The 27,481-nt window shown below is 42.2% G+C and overlaps 1 protein-coding gene across 2 annotated transcripts in view; it reads right to left on the bottom strand.

The window, feature by feature from the left end:
• The window catches only part of OTULIN (OTU deubiquitinase with linear linkage specificity), a 301,396-nt gene that overhangs the window by 153,284 nt on the left and 120,631 nt on the right, over positions 1 to 27,481 (bottom strand). For both annotated transcript variants that reach the window (XM_053714574.1, XM_053714573.1), the window contains exon 6: positions 14,918 to 15,061. In XM_053714574.1, coding sequence (XP_053570549.1) covers positions 14,918 to 15,061 — 144 coding nt within the window. The remainder of the gene's footprint in view (positions 1 to 14,917; positions 15,062 to 27,481) is intronic.

The following is a 27,481-nucleotide window of genomic DNA, read 5'->3' as shown; positions in this document are numbered from 1 at the left end:
TACCGAAGCCTTCTCCTGCTTGATTCTGGAGACCAGACGCGGGAGGAGAGGAAACGGTGGAAAAATATAAGCCAGATTGAAGGACCAAGGCGCTGCTAGAGCATCTATCAATACCGCCTTGGGGTCCCGGGACCTGGACCCGTAGAGAGGAAGTTTGGCGTTCTGACAGGATGCCATCAGATCCAATTCTGGAATGCCCCACTCCCCCGGGTGAAAAGTCTGACGACTTAGAAAATCCGCTTCCCAGTTGTCTACTCCTGGGATGTGAATTGCTGACAGATGGCAGGAGTGATCCTCCGCCCACCTGATTCTTTTGGTTACTTCCGTCATTGCTAGGGAACTCTTTGTTCCCCCCTGATGATTGATGTAAGCTACAGTCGTGATGTTGTCCGACTGAAATCTGATGAATTTGGCCGCAGCTAGTTGAGGCCATGCCTGAAGAGCGTTGAATATCGCCCTCAGTTCCAGAATGTTTATCGGGAGAAGCGTTTCTTCCCGAGACCATAAGCCCTGAGCTTTCAGGGAGTCCCAGACCGCACCCCAGCCTAACAGACTGGCGTCGGTCGTTACAATGACCCACTCTGGTCTGCGGAAACATATTCCCTGAGACGTGGTCCTGAGACAACCACCAGAGAAGAGAATCTCTGGTCTCCTGGTCCAACTGAATTTGAGGAGACAAATCTGCATAATCCCCATTCCACTGTTTGAGCATGCATAGTTGCAGTGGTCTGAGGTGTATCCGAGCAAAAGAGACTATGTCCATTGCCACTACCATTAATCCGATTGTCTCCATGCACTGAGCCACAGATGGCCGGGGAATGGAATGAAGAACTCGGCAAGAGTTTTAATTTTCTGACCTCCGTCAGAAATATTTTCATTTCTACCGAGTCTATTAGAGTCCCTAGGAAGGGAACCCTTGTGAGAGGGGAAAGAGAACTCTTTTTGATGTTCACCTTCCACCCGTGAGACCTCAGAAAGGCCAGTACAATCTCCGTGTGAGACTTGGCTCTTTGGAAAGACGGCGCCTGAATTAAAATGTCGTCTAGGTAAGGCGCCACTGCTATGCCCCGCAGTCTTAGAACCGCCAGAAGGGACCCTAGTACCTTTGTGAAAATTCTGGGAGCAGTGGCTAAGCCGAAAGGAAGAGCCACAAACTGGTAATGCTTGTCCAGAAAGGCGAACCTGAGAAACTGGTGATGATCTCTGTGGATAGGAATGTGTAGGTATGCATCCTTTAGATCCACGGTAGTCATATATTGACCTTCCTGGATCATTGGTAAGATTGTCCGAATGGTCTCCATTTTGAATGATGGGACTCTGAGGAATCTGTTTAGAATTTTTAGATCCAGGATGGGTCTGAAAGTTCCCTCTTTTTTGGGAACCACAAACAGGCTTGAGTAAAAACCCAGCCCTTGTTCCACAATTGGAACTGGGTGGATCACTCCCATTGTATGTAGATCTTCTACACAGCGTAAAAATGCCTCTTTCTTTGTCTGATCTGTAGCCAGACGAGAAATGTGGAACCTCCCCCTTGGAGGAGAACCCTTGAATTCTAGAAGATATCCCTGGGATACAATATCTAACGCCCAAGGATCGTGTACATCTCTTGCCCAGGCCTGAGCGAAGAGAGAGAGTCTGCCCCCTACTAGATCCGGTCCCGGATCAGGGGCTACCCCTTCATGCTGTCTTGGTGGCAGCTGCAGGCTTATTGGCCTGTTTCCCCTTATTCCAGCCCTGGTAAGGTTTCCAAGTTGCCTTGGGCTGTGAAGCGTTACCCTCTTGCTTTGCAGCCGGAGAGGATGAAGCGGGGCCGTTCCTGAAATTACGAAAGGAACAAAAATTAGCTTTGTTCTTTGTCTTAAAGGACTTGTCCTGAGGGAGAGCATGGCCTTTTCCCCCGGTGATTTCTGAAATAATCTCTTTCAATTCAGGCCCGAAGAGGGTCTTTCCTTTGAAAGGGATGTTCAAAAGCTTGGATTTAGACGACACATCGGCCGACCAGGACTTTAGCCATAGCGCCCTGCGCGCCAAAATGGCGAAACCTGAATTTTTTGCCGCTAACTTAGCTATTTGGAAAGCGGCGTCAGTGATAAAAGAATTAGCTAGCTTAAGAGCCTTAATTCTATCCATAATTTCCTCATATGAGGTCTCCGTCTGGAGCGAGTCTTCCAGCGCCTCAAACCAGAAAGCGGCTGCAGTAGTTACAGAAATAATGCAGGCAATAGGCTGGAGAAGAAAACCTTGTTGAACAAAAATTTTCTTAAGTAAACCCTCTAACTTCTTATCCATAGGGTCTTGGAAAGCACAACTGTCTTCAATTGGTATGGTTGTGCGTTTAGCAAGTGAAGAAACAGCCCCCTCCACCTTAGGGACCGTCTGCCACGAGTCCCGCGTGGTGTCAGATATGGGGAACATTTTCTTAAAAACAGGAGGGGGAACAAAGGGAACACCTGGTCTATCCCACTCCCTAGTAACGATATCCGCAATCCTCTTAGGGACCGGAAACGCATCCGTGTAAACAGGGACCGCTAGGTACTTGTCCATTTTACACAATTTCTCTGGGATCACCAAAGGGTCACAGTCATCCAGAGTAGCTAATACCTCCCTAAGCAAAATGCGGAGGTGTTCTAGTTTAAATTTAAAAGCCAATGTATCTGAATCTGTCTGAGGAGGAACCCTTCCTGAATCAGAGACTTCTCCCTCAGACATCAAATCCCTCGCTCCCACTTCAGAGCGTTGTGAGGGTATATTGGATATGGCTACCAAAGCGTCAGAATGCTCATAATCTGTTCTTAAAACGGAGCTATCATGCTTTGCAGGTAACACAGGCAGTTTAGATAAGAAGGCTGTAAGAGAATTATCAATGACTGCCGCTAAATCTTGTAATGTAAAAGGGTTAGATGCACTAGAGGTACTAGGCGTCGCTTGCGCGGGCGTAACTGTTTGTGACCCTTGGGGAGAGGCAGACGGGCTACCCTCGTTACCTTCAGTCTGAGAATCATCTTGGGCCACATTCTTAAGTGCAACAATATGATCTTTAAAGTGTATAGACATATCAGTACAAGTGGGACACATTCTGAGAGGGGGTTCCACCATGGCTTCTAAACACATTGAACAAGGATTTTCCTTAGTGTCAGACATGTTTAACAGACTAGTAGTATACACAAACAGGCTTGGAAATCACTTTAATCAAATAAAAAACACAATTTGAAAAAAACGTTACTGTGCCTTTAAGAGATAAAAAGAGCACACAATTTTACAAAACAGTGAAAAATGCAGCAATCCTTTTGAAATTTTCACAGTATGTACCTAAAGCCTTAATAAGATTGCACCACAAGTTGCAGAACGATTAACCCCTTAATGCCAAAACCGGAGCAGCCTAAAGCCAACACCCGGTTAAACACCCGGTTAAAATTACTACAGCACCTTGCCACAGCCTTGCTGTGGCCCTACCTGCCCTTAGGGATCAGATTTGGGGGAATATAGCTTCTTTAAGGCCCTCAAACAGCAGCAGGACCCTCAATGTGAAGCAGCATGAACTTCTCTGCATCTGAGGCGCAAAATTAGGCCCCTCCCACTCTACTCCAGAGTTGTGAGGCCTACTAAATCACTCCTAAGTGAATAAAAAACAGCCATGTGGGTAATAACCCCAGAAAGAACCCAAAAGGGCTTTCAAAGTGTCTTGCAAAACGATTTTTCCTTAGCTAAACAATCGATTGCCCTGCATAAGTGTCAACCAGTATATTAGCCCTATTATGTAAGCATTCAATTCCTTACTAAGTCTGTGAACATAGCTTACCCTCCCCTCATGGGGATATTGCCAGTCTCTTCTAGCATTATCTCAGTCTTGTCTAGAAATAAATGACTGAACATACCTTATTGCAGATCACCCTGCAAACTGTTCCCCCCAACTGAAGTTTTCTGGTACTCCTCAGTCCTGTGTGGGAACAGCAGTGGATTTTAGTTACAACATGCTAAAATCATTTTCCTCTCAGCAGAAATCTTCATCACTTTTCTGCTAGAGAGTAAATAGTACAAACCGGTACCATTTAAAATAACAAACTTTTGATTGAATATAATAAAACTACAATTCTAACACCACATTCACTTTACCCTCCCGAGAGAGACCCTAGTGCTTAGAGCCGGCAAAGAGAATGACTGGGGGGTGGAGCTAGAGGGGGAGCTATATGGACAGCTCTGCTGTGTGCTCTCTTTGCCACTTCCTGTAGGGAATGAGAATATCCCACAAGTAAAGGATGAATCCGTGGACTGGATACACCTTGCAAGAGAAAAGGTTTGAATAAAACCCCAAACCTCTTTCTTCGATAGGCATCGGGACAACACTCCTAAGGAGAAAGATCCTGAACGCACCCTAGAAAGGCATCCCTCTTTTCTGGTCTGGTAGACAGATTCGAGAGAAAGAATCTGCCCCTTGGCGGATGAGATTTGAAGCCTATCTTGTATCCCTGAGATACCACCTCCAGGACCCACGGATCCTGTATGTCCTTGAACCAGGCGTCTAAAAAAAGAGACAGTCTGCCCCCTATACGGTCCGATCCCAGATCGGGGGGCCGCCCCTTCATGCCGATTTGTTTTCGGCAGGCTTCTTATTCTGCTTGAATTTATTATAGGACTGGGCCGGCTTCCAAGTACTTTTGGGTTGTTTGGGCTTGGAGGAGGATTGTTGTCGTTGGGATTTGTCAGAACGAAAGGAACGAAAATGAGAAGATTGTCGTTCCTTAGACTTGTTCTTCTTATATTGCGATAGGAAGGCACCCTTGCCTCCGGTAACCGTAGAAATAATGGAGTCCTGACCTGGACCAAATAAAATCTTTCCCTTGAAGGGAAGAGAAAAGAGTCTGGACTTAGAAGTCATATCCTCAGACCAAGACTTCAACCAGAGCGTCCAGCAGGCTAAGACCGCAAAGCAAAAGGCCTTTGTTTGCATTTAGGCGAATAATTTGCATGTTCGCATCACAGATAAAAGAATTAGCAATTCTCAGAGCTTTAATTCTGTCTTGAATATCCATGAGGGGAGACTCCACCTCAATGAGTTCCGAAAGAGTCACACCAGTAGGTAGCTGCTCCGGCAACCGCAGCCGCCGGTTGAAATAAAAATCCTGTATGTAGGGGGAGGAGCCAACTGTAAATCAGAGCAGACGTACTTAGACAGAGCTCTGCAAAGAATAAATATAAAATATTATCTAAGACATCATAAATACTGGACAATAAAGAAAAAAGCTTTAATATAACATCAAGTCTACAACAGGACACTTACTAAATGTGCCAGAAATTATTATCCTGCTACGGAAGATATACGTCTTGACTCCAATCCAACATAGATCTGGAACAACATCCGATACCTTAAGTAGTGTTAATCGGAGTACAACACCAGCAGAAGCGGATAGCAGCCGTATCAAATAAAATAAAAAATAGCAGAATCAATTATTAATTCTCAACTCACGCGCAGAGTCACTTATAATGGAGGATCTGTAAGAGATTACAGATTCTACTCCAAGACTTTGATCGACAGATAGAAAGCTGTTTCCTTGACCTAATGGACACGTTGGAGGTTGTGCTCAGGGGAGAGGTCTGCAACATGTTGAATGGCCTGGAGGTAGGAGCTTCACAAACAGAGCAACTCTTGGAATGCTGGCCAGAGCTATCTCGACAATGTATTAAACCAGAAAGACCTAACATTGATCCCGAGGCCATATCACCCACAGCAGCAGGCCCACACCTTATAGATCATACTACAAGGATTCACAAACAAGCGACACCTACCTGGAGCAGCAAGGCAACGGCACCGTTAATCATACGGGACCTGAAGTCTGAAATACCTCTAGATATGTGTAGCCTCTTGTAAGATTGCGGATCTAAAGAGTCCCCAGATTTCGATCATCTTCTGTTCCCTACTAGGCCCTCATGTGCAGGGGGGGATTACAGTGGAGACGGAAGCATAGCTGATGCGGCTCCTGGAGATATCCTAGGGGACCTACTGCATATTTCTAGAATGCCGCATATGAAGGAGAAAAAACTGTCTCTTATAATTTGAGCACCATCCAGCTACCTGCCCATAGCGGACCTGCTCTGAGGGTGGTGGCCGAGCTGCTTGGGCAGGGAGTTCTCTCTGCCGCACCTGTTATCCATTCACACAAGTTTCCCATCAGCTAGTAGATGAGGCCTTTCTGCATGAGCCTGCTGCAAACACAGACTTAAATTTACCAGCTTACTACTCTGTAAGTACATGGATGTTCAGACCTCAATATGGAACATTTTGGTCAAATAGAACGCACGAGCCAGCAGACCTACTGTTTAAGGAACAAATAGAAAAACTGGCGTAGGGTAATGTTTTAATAGAAATGGGAGTCCTTGGTACTCAGGCTCTGAAATGGTACTCTGGACTTTATTACTAAGGACTTAATGTTTGAGGAACTTTAACCCCTTGAGTCATAATGACGGCTCTGAGCCGTCACAGAGTTTCCCACTCTGGTGCTAATGACGGCTCAGAGCCGTCACTAGCACTCTCCCACCTTGAGGGAGATCTGGGGGCTCCCACCCGCTCCTACCCCGGCGATCGGGCCTGCATAGTGACAGGCATTGCCAGGGCTTAACGTTATGCGCGGTGACTTCACGCGCAATAACTTGATGACGCACGCAACTTTATTTATACTTAACAATGTTAAGTATAGTAGAAGGGGGCATTGCTGCTTAGAAGTCTGTATCTCAGGCATCTAAGCAGCTACAGACCCCCAAGATCAACCATTGGAAAGATAATCGCCTAACCTTTCAAACAGTGTCTTGGGGATCTAGAAAAAAAAAAAAGTTAAAAAAATGTTGTTCAAAAAATAAAAAAAACCTTAAAAAAATCTTAGCACCCAGGTGGGAAAGTGCTTAGCACTCAAAGGGTTAATGAGGACAAATCTACTAAAACTGCTATAACTAGGCTGAGTTCAGGTTTATGTTTGGACACTTTTATAGCTTATTGTAGATAATATGTGTTTATAGCTCTGTCAACGTCCTAATACATTTAGACATGTTCACCAGTTTTATAATGTAAGGTTTGTTATTTGTTGATCTCTGCGCCCCGATCTTAATATTACGCTATGTGTGTTAATGCCTATTAGGGGTTACTTATAGGACTAAATATTGTAGTTAAATATCCACACCCATCTAAATTTGTACTGTTTACTGTTGGTTTTAACTCCAAATGGTATAACCTAGTAACTTGTCTCTTTATAGGGGTTAATTTCTTTATATCCTACTCCTGTGTAATAATATTCAAGTATGATACTGATAGTACAGTTCCTGAAGATAGTTATTTACCCCGTTAGTGTTACAACATTTTACTTCCTCTAGTTGATACGTACAATCAGTTAACCAGATTATGGTCCTCTTTTATATATCTAAGTCCATTAGTAATTACTACAAATATATGTCCAGATTTATTTTAATCTTCTTCAAGTATTTGTGCTCTACAGCAGACTTCTCATTGCCTCAACCCTGATTCAGAGTGGGGTAAACAGGGATCTTTATGCAGCTCATCTTTGTTGTATGGTCTTTAGTGGTCCTATAACTACACCTCCCCCCTCAACTATGCTGTAAAAGTTACTATAGTGTTTTTATTCTACTGTAGTAGGTAGGTGCTGTTTATATTAAAATGGTGGGAGTTAGGCACTCTTGGCTAGTTTCAACAAATATATGGGGATCGGATGTCTACAGCCGGGGCAGGGGAATCCCTCTATTTAAATTGCTATTCTCATAATAATAGGTATATAGCTTTTCATCCGTGCTATAGCATCCTACCACAATTGGCCTAAATTTAGCTCACTATACCCTATTCCTGGGGTTAAGTATATACAGCTCCTCCTTGATTAGCTTACAAGTTAACCTGTCTATGCTATCTCATATTACCTATAAAGACATGGGATTGGGGAGTGCTTTGATATTATTAACATATGTTTCTCAATGCTATATACTGTATATGCCTTGTTTCATTTTCTACTTTTGAGGTCAAATCTAGCTATATCTGCTATATTCATCATGTGGTAAGAGACTAGTGGAGATTTGCTGTTTTAGCCATGTACAAGCAAAGATATGTATGACTAGCAGCTATAAAAGTATATATCTTACGATTTAAGTTCCTTCATTTGTACACTAGCACCTTTGGTTTAATAGTGGGTTACCTGTTTTAGTGTAAATAATGTTGGATATTCTATTTAAAAAACTCATCACCAGCACTCAACTATGTTTTAGGGTTAGGTCTTGTAGAGGTATGAGGCATCTCTCATCACTATTATCACTGTATAAAAATACCTTTGCCCCCTCATAACTTATAGTACACTTTTATATTTAGCCCACCACTCACCCTCTGTACTATTACAGCCTAAGAGATACACAATCACCTTAAGATAGACTATTATTTTGTTTGCTCCCTTTCGCTCTCAACACTCTCCTCTCTGCTCCCCCCCTTATACTCATAGCGGTGTTTACCCGTTGAACATTCCAGCAACCATTTCCGCTTCATTCTGACCTTCTAAGGAAGCTAAATATATTTCACTGTAAATATATAATTACTGTGGTTATAATTTTCTGAGCAATATTGTTTCCTATATCAGTTGGTTCTCGTGTAATCATTGAAATAACCACTGTTAAATGCTATCATCTATATGGTATAAAACAAGATTTTTATAGATTTTTTTTTTATAGATTTTCTATGTAATGTACAACTATCACCTGCTGATATATGAGACTTAACTGTTAATTATGTATCCACTGAGATGAGACAACTTTATTTGTTCATGTATATTACTCGTTATGTCACTTCACTGATGTTTATGTACCAAGAATCTCAATAAAAGATTATAAAAAAAGAATCCTGTATGTAGAAACATCTTTTTCAGAAAAGTTTCCATTTTCTTATCCATCGGCTCTCTAAACGAAGAACTATCCTCAAGAGGTATAGTAGTATGTTTAGCAAGTGTAGAGATAGCACCATCCACCTTAGGAATGGAGTCCCACAAATCCAGTTGAGAGTCTGGGACCGGGAACAACTTTTTAAATGTATACGAGGGGGAAAAGGAAGAACCATTTCTTTTAATAATGTTCGCCATCTTAACTGGCACAGGAAAAGTCAAAGGAACTTTACTGTCTTCGTAAACTGTCCAATTTAGGTATCATAGGTTCTTCAGGCAGCGTGGCCTCTGGAACCTCCAACATAGACAGAACCTCCTTAAATAAAAAACGCAAGCGCTCAATTTTAAATCTAAAGGACGGTTCCTCCGCAACAAGAGGCTTAGACGCTAAGGAAGTTACAGAGGTTAACTCATCATCGGCTAACTGGGACATAATAGTTAAATCCGATAAAAATTTAGATGACTTTGGGTCAGGAGAGCTATGTTTAACCTTTCTCTTGCATTTGTTAGAGTGAGGTAATGTACTGAGTGCCGCAGACAACGCCGTTTGTAACTGCGCGGCAAAGTCTGCAGGAAGAAGGCCCCCTCCGGATGGAGGATTAGATGTGCTACGGGGAACTGCATGTGGAGTGGATAATGAAGCACGGGTAGTAATCTTACGGGACGTCGAGTCCTGAGAGGTAGACGGCTCAGAGGGACTAAGAGCCTTAGTAGGCTCGTCTCCCTTCTTAGACTGTGTTAAGGCATGTGGAACATATTTGAGTGGGCGGGAAAACCATGGCCTTCTCACAATATAAACAGGTATGATTTAGTACAGAAGGAGTACTTTCTAACATGTCAGAGTCCTCCATAGCTCAGGTTATACTCATAGAAGGACACAAATAAAAACATTTTTTTATTATAGAAAACTGCACCTTTATACTCCCAATGGCTGGGGCACTCACCACCTCCTAGACCCAGACAGTTAACATAGGAAACGCTCTCCTCAGGTTCAAGTCTCAGCCGGAATGGAGGAAATGAACATAGACCCACATGGAGTGTAAGACTGTACTTCCCTGTTATTACAAGTACAGCAAGTAATAGGAGCTGTGCAACACTTTCAAAAACAAAAGTGAAACTTAAAAGTGAAACCTGTTTGTTCCAGCCAAAAACACACAGTCTATCAGCCCAGGAAAAAAATCACACAATTAATACACTGTTTAAGTAACCCCAACTGTTCAATAAACCCCCTTCAGAGGATATTAACCCTGGATCCTATCAAGGTATAAAGGAGCCACACACTGTGACCCTGTTACAGTGTTTTATGTGTAAAAATTGAAACTATCTTACCTCCAGGATCCATGCTGTGGAACAGAACACAGCCTCTCATGTGTGACAGTCTTATAGCAGCGCTCCTGACATGGACTTGAGTGAGAGAAAGCAGGCAGTGAAACTCATCAACACTGATTACTTAGGAGCTGTTAGCAGTAGTCTGAATGGTTTCGCAGAAAAACTTTCCATGCATCTCCAGACTCTAACTTTCATCAATACTCTCACTGAAAGATTGACATGACTACTTAAAACTCCAGTCCTATCTCAAAGGGCAGATACCCTTTTTTCAGGACTCTCTGAATCTTCGGACACTTCTCTGCCACCTCCTAACGTGACAAAAGGCAAAGAATGACTGGAATAATGAGAAAGTGGGAGAGATATTTAAGCCTTTGGCTGGGGTGTTTTTGCCTCCTCCTGGTGGCCAGGTGTTGTATTTCCCAACAGTAAGGAATGAAGCCGTGGACTCTCCCTATCTTAGGAAGGAAATGTAGCTCCTTTCTATAAGAGCATATTGAAGTAGGCTCAAGACAGTATACAAGTTTGGAGCATTACATGGTAGCAGTGTTTGAAATAATCTTTATAACAATGTCAAAGTCCCTCAGAGGCAGAACTTTTTTTTCACTTTCTGCAATGAGATTTGTTTTTAGTTAATTTTTTTCTGCAGGTGATTTTAAAATTGAATTAATTTAAAAAAAATAAAAAAACAAACCACAAACAAATATGCCTTTAATTACTGTACAAAAATAAAGGCAAGGAAATGACACAGGGTCAAACAATGTGATCAATGAATACAAATCAGTTAACAATAGATGTAATATCAATGCCTCTAGGTGCAGGTCAGGGAAAGTAGTAAAAACACAAAAAAAAGGATATAAACTGCTTTTTTTCTTAGAATTAGATATTTTATGCATATGGCCACATTAAAATTAACTCTGAAGATCACAAAGCATTAGGTTAGCAGAGGAAGGCTTGCAAACCCTAACGTTCAGTCAGATTTTATTACCAAAACCAAGTTAAAAAATACTATTTTTGTAGTGCAATTCAGCTCCAGATCCAGGGACCAACATGGGTCAATGATACTTCAAATTCTGTTTATGTAGTAGAGACTGAAAGAGGGTAATGAACAGGGGGGACAGAGAGAAATGAAGAACAAAAGAGAAATTATAATGAGGGATGGATAAGTAAAATGAAAAAAGTACATAGATTACCCCAAGGTAATCTAGAAAATCTGACCTGGAAAGTGGGAAGCAGTGTAAGCACCATACAAATAAATGCAGTCTCTATATTATCAACACAGAATAAAAAATATCCCATCATTTTATTCTGCATTGAAAAGTGTATAAATACTTAAAAACAGTGCCTGAGGGGGTGCAAGGGAGAAAACAAAAGTTTACCAGCTGCCAACATAAAGGCTGAACCACATAGTGTATGTAGCTTACCTTCTCTCCCCTTTGTGCTGTCACTCTGTACCGCACCCAAGTTCAGGAAGGGGGAAGATAGTGAAGAGAGAGGAGCCAAAGTAAATATTTACATTGAGCTATAATGAAAGAGTGACACCTACAGGTAGAAATGAGAAGTGCAGACACAAATTTGATTTTTACGGACATCGCAGATTACTGCATGTTCTGCCTTGGGGTGTCAAACATTGCTGCAGGCACAAATGCCATATAGTGCTGAAAACACGTGCATTGTGCTTGAGCCTACCAAGGTATTCTACCATACAAAGTAGTTTCAGCAGACAATACTATAAGAGAATTAAATGTAATAAAGGAAGTAAATTGTAGCTCTATTTGCATCATGAAAGTATAATTTTGACTTCCTATCCTTTTAAGTTGTCACCTATAAAGAGCACACAGATCCTTGATGCATGTTATCGGTTAAAATGTTATAATAAAAAATATAGACTTGGGTACTAAAATGAGATAGCCCTATGGTTTTGGGGATATCTGGAATGCTACGTCATCTCATGAAATAACCGAATAAGGGGTCAATCACAATCCTTTAGAAAAACGTATCAAATTACTTACCTAAAAAAATCCCCATAGCTACAGGGAGTGCAGAATTATTAGGCAAATTAGTATTTTGACCACATCATCCTCTTTATGCATGTTGTCTTACTCCAAGCTGTATAGGCTCGAAAGCCTACTACCAATTAAGCATATTAGGTGATGTGCATCTCTGTAATGAGAAGGGGTGTGGTCTAATGACATCAACACCCTATATCAGGTGTGCATAATTATTAGGCAGCTTCCTTTCCTTTGGCAAAATGGGTCAAAAGAAGGACTTGACAGGCTCAGAAAAGTCAAAAACAGTGAGATATCTTGCAGAGGGATGCAGCACTCTTAAAATTGCAAAGCTTCTGAAGCGTGATCATCGAACAATCAAGCGTTTCATTCAAAATAGTCAACAGGGTCGCAAGAAGCGTGTGGAAAAACCAAGGCGCAAAATAACTGCCCATGAACTGAGAAAAGTCAAGCGTGCAGCTGCCAAGATGCCACTTGCCACCAGTTTGGCCATATTTCAGAGCTGCAACATCACTGGAGTGCCCAAAAGCACAAGGTGTGCAATACTCAGAGACATGGCCAAGGTAAGAAAGGCTGAAAGACGACCACCACTGAACAAGACACACAAGCTGAAACGTCAAGACTGGGCCAAAAAATATCTCAAGACTGATTTTTCTAAGCTTTTATGGACTGATGAAATGAGAGTGAGTCTTGATGGGCCAGATGGATGGGTCCGTGGCTGGATTGGTAAAGGGCAGAGAGCTCCAGTCCGACTCAGACGCCAGCAAGGTGGAGGTGGAGTACTCGTTTGGGCTGGTATCATCAAAGATGAGCTTGTGGGGCCTTTTCGGGTTGAGGATGGAGTCAAGCTCAACTCCCAGTCCTACTGCCAGTTTCTGGAAGACACCTTCTTCAAGCAGTGGTACACTAAGAAGTCTGCATCCTTCAAGAAAAACATGATTTTCATGCAGGACAATGCTCCATCACACGCGTCCAAGTACTCCACAACGTGGCTGGCAAGAAAGGGTATAAAAGAAGAAAATCTAATGACATGGCCTCCTTGTTCACCTGATCTGAACCCCATTGAGAACCTGTGGTCCATCATCAAATGTGAGATTTACAAGGAGGGAAAACAGTACACCTCTCTGAACAGTGTCTGGGAGGCTGTGGTTGCTGCTGCACGCAATGTTGATGGTGAACAGGTCAAAACACTGACAGAATCCATGGATGGCAGGCTTTTGAGTGTCCTTGCAAAGAAAGGTGGCTATATTGGTCACTGATTTGTTTTTGTTTTGTTTTTGAATGTCAGAAATGTATATTTGTGAATGTTGAGATGTTATATTGGTTTCACTGGTAAAAATAAATATTTGAAATGGGTATATATTTGTTTTTTGTTAAGTTGCCTAATAATTATGCACAGTAATAGTCACCTGCACACACAGATATCCCCCTAAAATAGCTAAAACTAAAAAACAAACTAAAAACTACTTCCAAAACTATTCAGCTTTGATATTAATGAGTTTTTTGGGTTCATTGAGAACATGGTTGTTGTTCAATAATAAAATTAATCCTCAAAAATACAACTTGCCTAATAATTCTGCACTCCCTGTATTGACCATGTTGTCACTGCAGATATTGGCCGTTATCTCACTGCAAAAATGTGCACTGAGGCCTGAAATCCTTACACAACAAAGTAAATAGTGTATAGCAATGCAGAGCGCATCATAATCTATAGTTTACTTCTATTTAGGGCAGCATGAGAAGAATCAACTTAACCTCTTGAAACAAAAAATGAGCTGCATGTAACCATCTCCGAAGCCTCAGACATGGGAGTTGAACAGACAGTGACAGAAAGAGGGGGGAGTGGCCAGAGACAGCGCTGTTAGGCCAAGGGTATGGCTCCTGACTTCTCACAGTCTAGTTTGTATTTTGTTTATAAGGATAGCACAGGCTATCATGCAGTATACACGGCAAGTCATCCATAGGCTCCAATATCCACGATGAAAGAGGAAGCACAGTCACTAGAGGCAATGATCTTATGTTCTTATTTTATTGGCAGGCTGTGTGGAACATGATTTATATTTAAACATATAATAACATTGTATACATGTTAGTTTATGCATACGCAGAAGGAAAAGGGGCATGGAGCTCTTTTCTCATGGGCTGGGCCATAGGGGAATCAAATGGTACAACCATGCGGACAGTCTTAATAAAATTATAGGCATCAGTATTTACAGTGATGTTTATAAAATATTATTTATTTAAAAATCCTTCAAATTCACTATCAGTATTCGCTAAGGATTGATGACAAAATACTTTTATATGTGTCCCTAATATACATTGTTTACTGCAACTCTAAGACTTATATTTATATGGTAAAATATATCCAATAAAGAGCACCTACCATCCAGTATTTAGTACTGTGTTATTTATTACAGTGCAGTCTTGCAATTCATTACATTTTTTTCGATGAGTACTGTTACACTCAGATACACTGGTATGCTAACTTATTGCCACACTACAGAAAAGGATTGTAATTACCAGTTCTATGTTCCTTTATTTCAGTTGGCAAATCTAACAATTTGAGTTTGCTTAGAACTTTGAATGTAGAATATTTCACTGGTCTTAGAAAATTTGGTGACAGATGTAATAAAGTTACATAAAAGAAGGTAAGAGGGCAGCACATACCTGAGTGACATCCTCGTTCTGCAGCCAAACTGGGATACTGGTAGTTTGACTAAGAGCTTGGAACAAAGTAGCCCTTAAGGCACAATAGTTATCTCCTCTGACCCTCCTAATTGAACCAAAGTAGCGAGAGACTTCTTCATAACCCTGAGGCAGCAAGAGAAAAAAAAAATGCTATTAGGTATTTTAGGGGAGCAAAAATGTTTTATGAGTAATTAAATACTTATTAAAGGGTTAGTAGTCAGTAAACATTTATTTTGTTAACAGTGTACTGTATTTATTGCAGTACCTAAATATAGTACATATTTAAAAAAGTTTAAGAAAATCTCTGGTTAAATAAAAGTTTAGCACAACCCTATGTGTGTGAATCTTACTCTGGGGGTCCTCCCCTCTCTGACGCTATTTTTTTCTCTTTTAAGTCAGTTGTCAGTACAGCCAATCAAGAGCTGTCCTGCCCGCCCCATAGAACCATACTAGCCGTGCTCATGCTTCTTACTGCTAGACTACAGCTAATTTGGAAGGAAGCATGAGTGCACTTCTGTGTATAGCTATTTGTACATATATTTATTAACATCACTATAAGTGCCTCGGCTTAAATGCAATATTTTTTGCACGTAGCCCTTATCATTTGCTAACTAAAATTATTTTACAACTCTGCTATCCAAAACAATTTAAAAAACGATTTATTTAATAAATTAATCAGCCTCTAATAATAATAATAATAATAAAATTATTGAGGTATAGCAAAATTTAACCAATAAATAAGTTATATTTTTTTAGGTGGCTGTTTAATAATGTTTTCCACTTTAAAAATACAGAAACCCAAACCTGTGTATTAAACTTGTTACATAAAAAACCTTATGTACATATTAGGCATAGTATGTTTAAATTTGAATGCTTTAAATACAATAAGAGTATTTTAATTTAAAACTAATTTCAGTGGTTATAGTTTCAGACATAACAATCCTTAAAGAAAATGCTGTACTGTGTTCTATAGAAGTGCAGTGATAAGGTGTCCTATGTGTTTAAGCCCTCCAAAGCATCAATGCACTACTGGGAGCTAGCTGAATTCATCTGATGAGCCAATGACAAGAGGCATATATATGCAGCCACCAATGGCCAGCTACCTTCCAAAAGTGCATTTCTGCTCCTAAATCTACCTAGGTATGCTTTACAACAATGGATAGCATCAGAACAAAGAAATTGAAATTGCATGCTTTATCTGAATTAGAGAAGGTCAATAGCTTAATTTATATTAAACTCAAAGTTAATCTTTCATAGTTCAGATAGAGCATACAATTTTAAGAGACTTTTCATTAAACTTCAATCTCTTGGTGTATATCTCTTGGTATACATGGTTGAAAAGCATACCTAGGTAGGCTATAAAGAGGTAATGCACTACTGGGAGCTAGCTGACTTTAACTAGGGGTTTCACCAATTTGCAGAGGTTAAACACAGTTATGTACAAGCAATTGTGCCATAAGAAAATGTTGTAACACAGTAGAGCATTTTATTTTTTACACTATTACGCTCCTTTAAACATTCTTAAACGGCCATTATAGTCGTTTTTAATCAAAAGATTTATAAATAGTTCATTACATGCTTAAAATTTTACTAATATACATCCATTCCATTACACATAATTTACTGTTTTAAATATATTCTTCTTACAAATGTTTATTGCTTCCACTGCCCCTGAAAAACTGATACCGCATGTAAGGATGGAGCATTTTTTCAGTTTCTCACAGCGTAGGGAAATAAGATCAGACTGCCAAACCTCAGTCAAAACATTATATATCCAGCCCCTCTGTGAGGGATCAATCTGCAATGGTTGCTGTGGCAACCTTTAAAGCTTCATCAAAGCAGATAAAGCTCTGCTTAAAAGGACATTTATAGCATTTTTAAAAGTAATTTATAGCCTTTTTATTTGCGCATGCCAGGTTCTTTTATTTATTGCTATATTTGCATTTTGGATCCTGTTCTCCTGTGACTACTCCATTATCTTCAACTAATTGACGGTTGGATTATATCAGACATCCTCAAACTTGGCCCCCCAGAGGTTTTGGAACTACATTTCCCATGATGCTAAACCAGCTAATATGCTGGCTGAGCATCATGGGAAATGTAGTTCCAAAACCTCAGGAGGGCCAAGTTTGAGGACGTCTTGATTATATCTGTGTGTGTCTGTGTTTTAAGGGCTAAAAACAGAATTTATGCTTACCTGATAAATTACTTCTCCAACGGTGTGTCCGGTCCACGGCGTCATCCATAACTTGTGGGAATATTCTCCTCCCCAACAGGAAATGGCAAAGAGCACAGCAAAAGCTGTCCATATAGTCCCTCCTAGGCATCCGCCCCCCCAGTCATTCGACCGACGGACAGGAGAAAAAAAAAGGAGAAACTATAGGGTGCCGTGGTGACTGTAGTTAAAGAAAGAAATTTATCAAACCTGATTAAAAAACCAGGGCGGGCCGTGGACCGGACACACCGTTGGAGAAAGTAATTTATCAGGTAAGCATAAATTCTGTTTTCTCCAACATTGGTGTGTCCGGTCCACGGCGTCATCCATAACTTGTGGGAACAAATACCAAAGCTTTAGGACACGGATGAAGGGAGGGAGCCAATCAGGTTACCTAAACAGAAGGCACCACGGCTTGCAAAACCTTTCTCCCAAAAATAGCCTCCGAAGAAGCAAAAGTATCAAATTTGTAGAATTTGGCAAAAGTGTGCAGAGAAGACCAAGTCGCTGCCTTACATATCTGGTCAACAGAAGCCTCGTTCTTGAAGGCCCATGAGGAAGCCACAGTCCTAGTAGAGTGAGCTGTAATTCGTTCAGGAGGCTGCCGTCCGGCAGTCTCGTAAGCCAATCGGATGATGCTTTTCAGCCAAAAGGAAAGAGAGGTAGCAGTAGCTTTTTGACCTCTCCTCTTGCCAGAATAAACGACAAACAGTGAAGACGTTTGTCTGAAATCCTTTGTTGCTTCTAAATAGAACTTTAAAGCACGGACTACATCCAAATTGTGTAACAAACGTTCCTTCTTTGAAACTGGATTCGGGCACAAAGAAGGCACAACTATTTCCTGGTTAATATTCTTGTTGGAAACAACTTTTGGAAGGAAACCAGGTTTAGTACGCAAAACAACCTTATCTGAATGGAACACCAGATAGGGTGGATTACACTGCAGAGCAGATAATTCAGAAACTCTTCTAGCAGAAGAAATAGCAACCAAAAACAGAACTTTCCAAGATAACAACTTGATATCTATGGAATGCAAGGGTTCAAACGGAACCCCTTGAAGAACTGAAAGAACTAAATTTAGACTCCAAGGAGGAGTCAAAGGTCTGTAAACAGGCTTGATCCTGACCAAAGCCTGTACAAAAGCTTGAACATCTGGCACAGCTGCCAGTCGTTTGTGTAACAAGACAGATAGAGCAGAAATCTGTCCTTTTAGAGAACTCGCTGACAATCCCTTATCCAAACCTTCTTGTAGAAAGGAAAGGATCCTGGGAATTTTAATCTTACTCCATGAGAATCCCTTGGATTCACACCAACAGATATATCTTTTCCATATTTTATGGTAAATCTTTCTAGTCACAGGTTTCCTGGCTTGAACCAGAGTATCTATCACAGAATCCGAAAACCCACGCTTAGATAAAATCAAGTGTTCAATTTCCAAGCAGTCAGCTGGAGAGAAATTAGGTTTGGATGTTCGAATGGACCTTGTACTAGAAGATCCTGTCTCAAAGGTAGCTTCCATGGTGGAGCCGATGACATATTCACCAGGTCTGCATACCAAGTCCTGCGCGGCCACGCAGGAGCTATCAAAATCACTGAGGCCTTCTCCTGTTTGATCCTGGCTACCAGCCTGGGAATGAGAGGGAACGGTGGAAACGCATAAGCTAGGTTGAAGGCCCAAGGCGCCACTAATGCATCCACTAGAGTCGCCTTGGGATCCCTGGATCTGGACCCGTAGCAAGGAACCTTGAAGTTCTGACGAGACGCCATCAGATCCATGTCTGGAATGCCCCATAATTGGGTCAACTGGGCAAACACCTCCGGGTGAAGTTCCCACTCCCCCGGATGAAAAGTCTGACGACTCAGATAATCCGCCTCCCAGTTGTCTACTCCTGGGATGTGGATCGCAGATAGGTGGAAGGAGTGATCCTCCGCCCATTTGATGATTTTGGACACCTCTCTCATTGCCAGAGAACTCCTTGTTCCCCCCTGATGGTTGATGTAAGCAACAGTCGTCATGTTGTCTGATTGGAATCTTATGAATCTGGCCTTTGCTAGTTGAGGCCAAGCCTGGAGAGCATTGAATATCGCTCTCAGTTCCAGAATGTTTATCGGGAGAAGAGACTCTTCCCGAGACCATAGACCCTGAGCTTTCAGGGAATCCCAGACCGCGCCCCAGCCTAAAAGACTGGCGTCGGTCGTGACGATGACCCACTCTGGTCTGCGGAAGCTCATTCCCTGGGACAGGTGATCCTGGGTCAGCCACCAACGGAGTGAGTCTCTGGTCTTCTGATCTACTTGAATCACTGGGGACAAGTCTGTATAGTCCCCATTCCACTGTTTGAGCATGCACAGTTGTAATGGTCTTAGATGAATTCGAGCAAAAGGAACTATGTCCATTGCTGCAACCATCAACCCTACTACTTCCATGCACTGAGCTATGGAAGGCCGTAGAATAGAGTGAAGAACTTGACAAGCGTTTAGAAGTTTTGACTTTCTGACATCTGTCAGGAAAATCTTCATTTCTAAAGAATCTATTATTGTCCCCAAGAAAGGGACTCTTGTCGACGGAGACAGGGAACTTTTTTCTATGTTCACCTTCCACCCGTGAGATCTGAGAAAGGCTAGAACAATGTCTGTGTGAGCCTTTGCTTTGAAAAGAGAAGACGCTTGAATTAGGATGTCGTCCAAGTAAGGTGCCACTGCAATGCCCCTTGGTCTTAGAACCCCTAGAAGGGACCCGAGCACCTTTGTGAAAATCCTTGGAGCAGTGGCTAGCCCGAATGGGAGAGCCACGAACTGGTAATGTTTGTCCAGAAAGGCGAACCTTAGGAACTGATGATGATCTTTGTGGATAGGAATATGTAGATACGCATCCTTTAAATCCACGGTAGTCATAAATTGACCCTCCTGGATTGTAGGTAAAATCGTTCGAATAGTTTCCATTTTGAACGATGGCACTCTGAGAAATTTGTTTAGAATTTTTAAATCCAGAATTGGTCTGAAAGTTCCCTCTTTTTTGGGAACTACAAACAGATTTGAGTAAAACCCCAGACCTTGTTCCACAGTTGGAACTGGGTGTATCACTCCCATCTTTAACAGGTTTTCTACACAATGTAAGAATGCCTGTCTCTTTATTTGGTTTGAAGATAAGCGAGACATGTGGAACCTTCCCCTTGGGGGCAGTTCCTTGAATTCTAGAAGATAACCCTGAGAGACTATTTCTAGTGCCCAGAGATCCTGAACATCTCTTGCCCAAGCCTGAGCAAAGAGAGAGAGTCTGCCCCCTACTAGATCCGGTCCCGGATCGGGGGCTACCCCTTCATGCTGTCTTGGTAGCAGCAGCAGGTCTCATGGCCTGCTTACCCTTGTTCCAGCCTTGCATCGGTTTCCAAGCTGGTTTAGTCTGTGAAGCGTTACCCTCTTGTCTAGAGGTTACAGAGTTGGAGGCCGGTCCGTTCCTGAAATTGCGAAAGGAACGAAAATTGGACTTATTCTTAGCCTTAAAAGGCCTATCTTGTGGGAGGGCATGGCCCTTACCCCCAGTGATGTCTGAAATAATCTCTTTCAATTCTGGCCCAAAGAGGGTCTTACCTTTGAAAGGGATATTAAGCAATTTTGTCTTGGAAGATACATCCGCCGACCAAGACTTTAGCCAGAGCGCTCTGCGCGCCATAATTGCAAACCCTGAATTTTTCTCCGCTAATCTCGCTAACTGCAAAGCGGCATCTAAAATAAAGGAATTAGCTAACTTAAGTGCGTGAATTCTGTCCATAACCTCCTCATACGGAGTCTCTCTACTGAGCGATTTTTCTAGTTCTTCAAACCAGAACCACGCTGCTGTAGTGACAGGAATAATACACTAAATAGGTTGAAGGAGGTAACCTTGCTGTACAAAAATCTTTTTAAGCAAACCCTCCAATTTTTTATCCATAGGATCTTTGAAAGCACAATTGTCCTCAATAGGAATGGTCGTGCGTTTGGCTAGTGTAGAAAATGCCCCCTCGACCTTAGGGACTGTTTGCCATAAGTCCTTTCTGGGGTCGACCATAGGAAATAATTTCTTAAATATAGGAGGAGGGTCAAAAGGTATGCCAGGTTTCTCCCACTCCTTATTCACTATGTCCGCCACCCGCTTGGGTATTGGAAAAGCGTTGGGGTGCACCGGGACCTCTAGGAACTTGTCCATCTTGCATAATTTTTCTGGGATGACCAGGTTGTCACAATCATCCAGAGTAGATAGCACCTCCTTAAGCAGTGCGCGGAGATGCTCTAATTTAAATTTAAACGTCACAACATCAGGTTCTGCCTGCTGAGAAATTCTTCCTGAATCAGAAATTTCCCCATCTGACAAAACCTCCCTCATAGCCCCTTCAGATTGGTGTGAGGGTATGACAGAGCAATTATCATCAGCGCCCTCCTGCTCTACAGTGTTTAAAACAGAGCAATCGCGCTTTCTCTGAAATGCAGGCATTTTGGATAAAATATTTGCTATGGAATTATTCATTACTGCCGTCAATTGTTGCATAGTAACAAGCATTGGCGCGCTAGAAGTACTAGGGGTCTCTTGCGTGGGCAAAACTGGTGTAGACACAGAGGGAGATGATGTAGAACTATGTCTACTCCCTTCATCTGAAGAATCATCTTGGGCAACTTTACTATCTGTGGCAGTACTGTCCTTACTTTGTTTGGACTCTATGGCACAATTATCACACATATTTGAAGGGGGAGATAATTTGGCTTCCATACATACAGAACATAGTCTATCTGAAGGCACAGACATGTTAAACAGGCTTAAACTTGTCAATAAAGTACAAAAACCGTTTTAAAACAAAACCGTTACTGTCTCTTTAAATTTTAAACAGGGCACACTTTATTACTGAATATGTGAAAAACTATGAAGGAATTAATCAATCTTAACCAAATTTTCACCACAGTGTCTTAAAGCATTCAAAGCATTGCACCCCAAATTTCAGGATGTTAACCCTTAAAATGTGGAAACCGGAGTCGTTTACAGTTTTAACCCCCTTACAGTCCCAGCCCCAGCCTTTGCTGCGACTTCACCAAACCCAGGGGAGTATACGATACCAAATGAAGCCTTCTAGGAACCTTTTCAACTAATTCCAGACCCACACACATGCAGCTGCATGTACTGCTCTCAAAAGTAACTGCGCAGTAATGGTGCGAAAATGAGGCTCTGCCTACTACAGAGAAGGCCCTTCCTGACTGGGAAGGTGTCTAAACCAGTGCCTGACGTAAAAAAACATTCCCCAAAGTTATAAAGTGTGAATATCAACATCAATTTGTATAAAATGCCTAAATAAAGCAATCGATCTAGCCCATCAAAGTGTCTACCAGTTTTATAGCCCATATTAAGCCCTTTATTCTGTTTGAGACTAAGAAAATGGCTTACCGATCCCCATGAGGGGAAAAAATGACAGCCTTCCAGCATTACACAGTCTTGTTAGAAATATGGCTAGTCATACCTTAAGCAGAAAAGTCTGCCAACTGCAACCCCCAACTGAAGTTATCTCATCTCAACAGTCCTGTGTGGGAACAGCAAACGATTTTAGTTACTGCTGCTAAAATCATACTCCTCTCACAAACAGAACTCTTCATCTTTTTCTGTTTCAGAGTAAATAGTACATACCAGCACTATTTTAAAATAACAAACTCTTGATAGTAGAATAAAAACTACAACTAAACACCATATACTCTTCACCATCTCCGTGGAGATGCTACTTGTTCAGAGCGGCAAAGAGAATGACTGGGGGGGCGGAGCCTGGGAGGGATTATATGGACAGCTTTTGCTGTGCTCTTTGCCATTTCCTGTTGGGGAGGAGAATATTCCCACAAGTTATGGATGACGCCGTGGACCGGACACACCAATGTTGGAGAAATAGTATTATGCATTTTAATTGAGCTCATTATAAAAAGAGAAAGTTAAATGGGGGTTCAAATTTGTTAAAGGGACACTGAACCCACATTTTTTCTTTCATGATTCAGGTAGAGCATGCCATTTTATGCAACTTTCTATTTTACTCCTATTATCAAATTTTCTTCATTCTCTTGGTATCTTTATTTGAAAAACAAGAATGTAAGTTTGGATGCCGGCCCATTTTTGGTGAACAACCTGGGTTGTTCTTGCTGATTGGTGGATACATTCACACACCAATCAACATGTGCTGTCCAGTGTACTGTACCAAAAATTGTCTGGCTCCTTAGCTTAGATGGCATCTTTTTCAAATAAAGATAGCAAGAGAATGAAGAAAAACTGATAATAGGAGTAAACTAGAAAGTTGCTTAAAAGGGCATGCTCTATCTGAATCACGAAAGAAAAAAATTTGGGTTCAGTGTCCCTTTAAGAAATTTACATCTATTATGTTTGTAATACATATAAACAAAAACGTTTTATGAGGGGATAAAAACAAATGTTATAACTTTAATGCTAATACAGTTTATCAAAACACATTTGGCTACTGCAGATTGCCTAAACTGACATGCTAGGAGAGCTGGTGTAAGCATTGCTAGGGGCTACCAGTTCCTCTGCAAGCATGTCAGTCAGTGTTTACTGTGATCCTCTGTCAGCACTCTGTTGCGTGTGCCCTCCCAATGCTGATTGGACACAGGGAAATAGAAAAAAATGCCCTTTTTATGGGCATTTGGAAAAAGATCGTTGTGGAACTATTTTACATTGTTTGAGGTTCTATATATTCCAACCCTAATCTCTCCACAGGTATGCATTTCCTTCTCTGCATTTCTTGCCCTGGTTGTTATCCCACGTCCCTTTAATGTTTTTTCAATATACTGGTATGCATTTCCTTCTCTGCATTTCTTGCCCTGGTTGTTATCCCACGTCCCTTTAATGTTTTTTTCAATATACTGGTATGCATTTCCTCTGATGTCTGAATTTATGACTTTTTCTGTATAATTGTTATCAGCTCCATTGTATAATTTCTGTGTGCATCCCCCAGCCATTTGCTCACCACCCCCCATCTAATTTACAAGTGTGTAACTCCAGTCTACCTAACTAGTCTACTTGTAACACAGCTGCCTTGAATCAAATCATTCCAACCCTAATTTTACTATTATATACAGCTGAGAGCTGGCTCTGAGATTCAAAGTGGCTCTGAATTATAAGTGGCCGAGTTAAGAACTGGAGTTAAGAAACTGCAGACCCCACTAACAGGTAATCCTTACTAACTATACACCTGCACAATGCTCTCTATGTCCTTTCTGATCTTTCTGTCTGCCATCTTCCTAAAACTCACTGCATGCCCTTATAACATCAATAATCCCCACACTATCCTTATCTCTCCCTCCCTCCTCTCATCCCCTATGCTGTCCTCTCATGAACTACTCTGTTTCCTTAGCAATACTTCCCCATCTAACTCTCCTGTGTCTAGTCATACCAGTTCCTACAAGTCTCACTCTCACCTTCTGTCACTCTCACTGCTACTACTGCTTGCTTCTGGTGACATCTCTCCTAACCCTGGCCCTGCAGCAATCACCACACTCATACACTCTCGCTCAGTCCCCCACAATACAAACTCAAGGTCACGCAATCCCAACAATCTCATCTCCATTAACCCACAGCGCATATCCCCTCTCTTTTCTTGTGCTCTCTGGAATGCACGCTCTGTCTGTAACAAACTTACAACTGTTCACGACCTGTTTGTTTCTAACGCTTTCAATCTTCTAGCAATTTCTGAAACCTGGCTTTCTTCTTCTGACACTACTTCCATTGCTGCTCTAACGCACGGCGGTCTCCACTTTAGCCACACACCTAGGCCAGGTGAGAGACATGGTGGCGGTGTTGGAATCTTATTGTCCCCCTCCTGCTCCTATCAGCACCTCCATTCTCATCCATCTCTATCCTTCTCCTCCTTTGAAGTCCATTGCATCCGCATTTTCTCCCCCCTCTCCCTCAAGGTAGCAGTTATCTATCACCCCCCTGGACCAACCTCCCAATTCCTCGACAACTTTGCTGCCTGGCTTTCTCACTTTCTCTCTACAAATACACCTGCTCTAATCCTAGGGGACTTCAACATCCCCACTGATAACCCATCTACCCCTGCTGCCTCTAAACTTCTCTCACTCACAAACTCCTTTAGTCTTTCACAATCCACCCTATTCCCTACTCACCGTGACGGACACTCTCTTGATCTGGTATTCTCCTACCTCTGCTCCCCTTCTGATGTCACCTATCGCCCATTTCCCATCTCAGACCACCATCTGCTCACCTATAATTTCAATGTACAGACTAAACCTATTTCTACCCCCCGCCTCCGCACCTGTAGAAATCTGCACACTGTGGATCCTCTCCAACTTTCTAACCTTATTCAAAAACTCTTCCCCACACTTCCACGGTATCCTGCCCTGACCTGACCTTGCTACAAGCCACTATAACAATAGTCTCTCCTCTGCACTTGACACCCTTGCTCCTCCACAAATACGCAAAACCCCATGTCATCAGCTCCAGCCCTGGCACTCTCAGCAAACACGCTATCTACAAAAATGCTCCTGTGCTGCTGAACGTGCCTGGAGGAAATCCCGCTCAGAACCAGATTTCCTACACTATAAGTTCATTCTTTATTCTTACTCCTCTGCCCTTCAGTTAGCCAAGCAAAACTACTTCTCTTCTCTCATATCTTCTCACTCCTCAAACCCTAAACGTCTCTTCTCCACTTTCAACACTCTCCTCTATCCACCTGCACCACCCCCCTCATCTGACTTTAGTGCTCAAGACTTGGCAGACTACTTTTTCAACAAAACACTTACCATCAGAAGTAACATCCCACCACAAGACTGCAACCTTTCATCCGGTCACCCTCTCCAACACTCTCAGTACCTTCCCCCCAACCACTGAGAATGAAGTGAGTTCCCTAATATCTTCCTCACACCTCACTACCTGCCCCCTTGACCCTATCCCTTCACATCTAATACCTTCTCTGTTCTCTACCCTCACCCCAGCTTTTACTCACATATTCAACCGATCCCTTACTACTGGTTCATTTCCATCATCCTTCAAACATGCAAAGGTCACCCCCATCCTCAAAAAACCCTCCCTCGACCCCAATTCTCCTGCAAACTACCGCCCCATATCACTACTTCCGCTAGCTTCTAAAGTCCTGGAAAAACTAGTTTTCGATCGCCTAACACACTTCCTATCCTCCAACTCATTGCTTGACCCCCTGCAATCTGGCTTCCGTCCCCAACACTCAACTGAGACTGCCCTCACCAAGGTTACTAACGATCTTCTTTCTGCTAAAAACAATAGCCACTATTCTATACTTATATTACTTGACCTGTCTGCTGCCTTTGACAAAGTTGACCATCCCCTCCTCCTACGGACTCTCAGCTCCCTTGGGCTCTGTGACATTGCCCTCTCCTGGATCCACTCTTATCTCTCTAATAGGTCCTTTTCTGTCTCATTTGCTGGCGACTCATCCTCTCCATTGCCTCTGTCTGTTGGAGTACCTCAAGGCTCTGTTCTAGGCCCTCTACTCTTCTCTATTTATACTTCCTCACTGGGTAAACTTATTAGTAGCTATGGCTTCAACTATCACCTCTATGCTGATGATACTCAGATCTACCTATCCACCCCTGCACTCTCTCCTTCTGTCCTTTCCCACATCAGCGACTGCTTATCTGGCATTTCTTCCTGGATGGCCTCTCACCACCTAAAAATCAACATGTCCAAGACTGAGCTTCTTCTAATCCCCCCAACTAATTCTACTCCAGTTTCTAACTTTACTATCACTGTCGGTGACACCACTACGTCCCCATCACCCCAAGTCCGCTGCCTAGGAGTTACACTCGACTCCAATCTATCCTTCATACCCCACATCCAATCGCTCTCTTCATCCTGTCGCAACCACCTATGCAATATCTCCAAAATTTGTCCTTTTCTGAGTGCTGAAACTACTAAACAGCTAATCCATTCCCTAGTAACTTCATGGCTTGACTACTGTAACAACCTACTAACTGGCCTTCCTCTCTCCCGCCTCTCCCCCCCTTCAATCCATCCTAAATGCCTCTGCTAGGCTAATCCACCTCTCCCGACGCTCTGTATCTGCCGCACCCCTCTGTGAGTCCCTTCACTGGCTCCCCATTCACAGCAGAATTAAATTCAAAATTCTCACTCTGACCTACAAAACCCTTACCAATGCAGCCCCCCCCATACCTGTCCTCACTCATCAACAAATATACTCCAGCCCGTCCCCTAAGATCCAAAAATGATCTACTCCTTGCCTCTTCTACCATCACCTCCTCTCATGCTAGACTACAGGACTTCTCTCGTGCGGCACCAACCCTCTGGAACGCACTTC

Source organism: Bombina bombina, chromosome 5, assembly GCF_027579735.1.
Source record: "Bombina bombina isolate aBomBom1 chromosome 5, aBomBom1.pri, whole genome shotgun sequence".
NCBI classification, from domain to species: Eukaryota; Metazoa; Chordata; class Amphibia; order Anura; family Bombinatoridae; genus Bombina; species Bombina bombina.
This window is presented reverse-complemented; position numbering and strand designations above follow the sequence as displayed.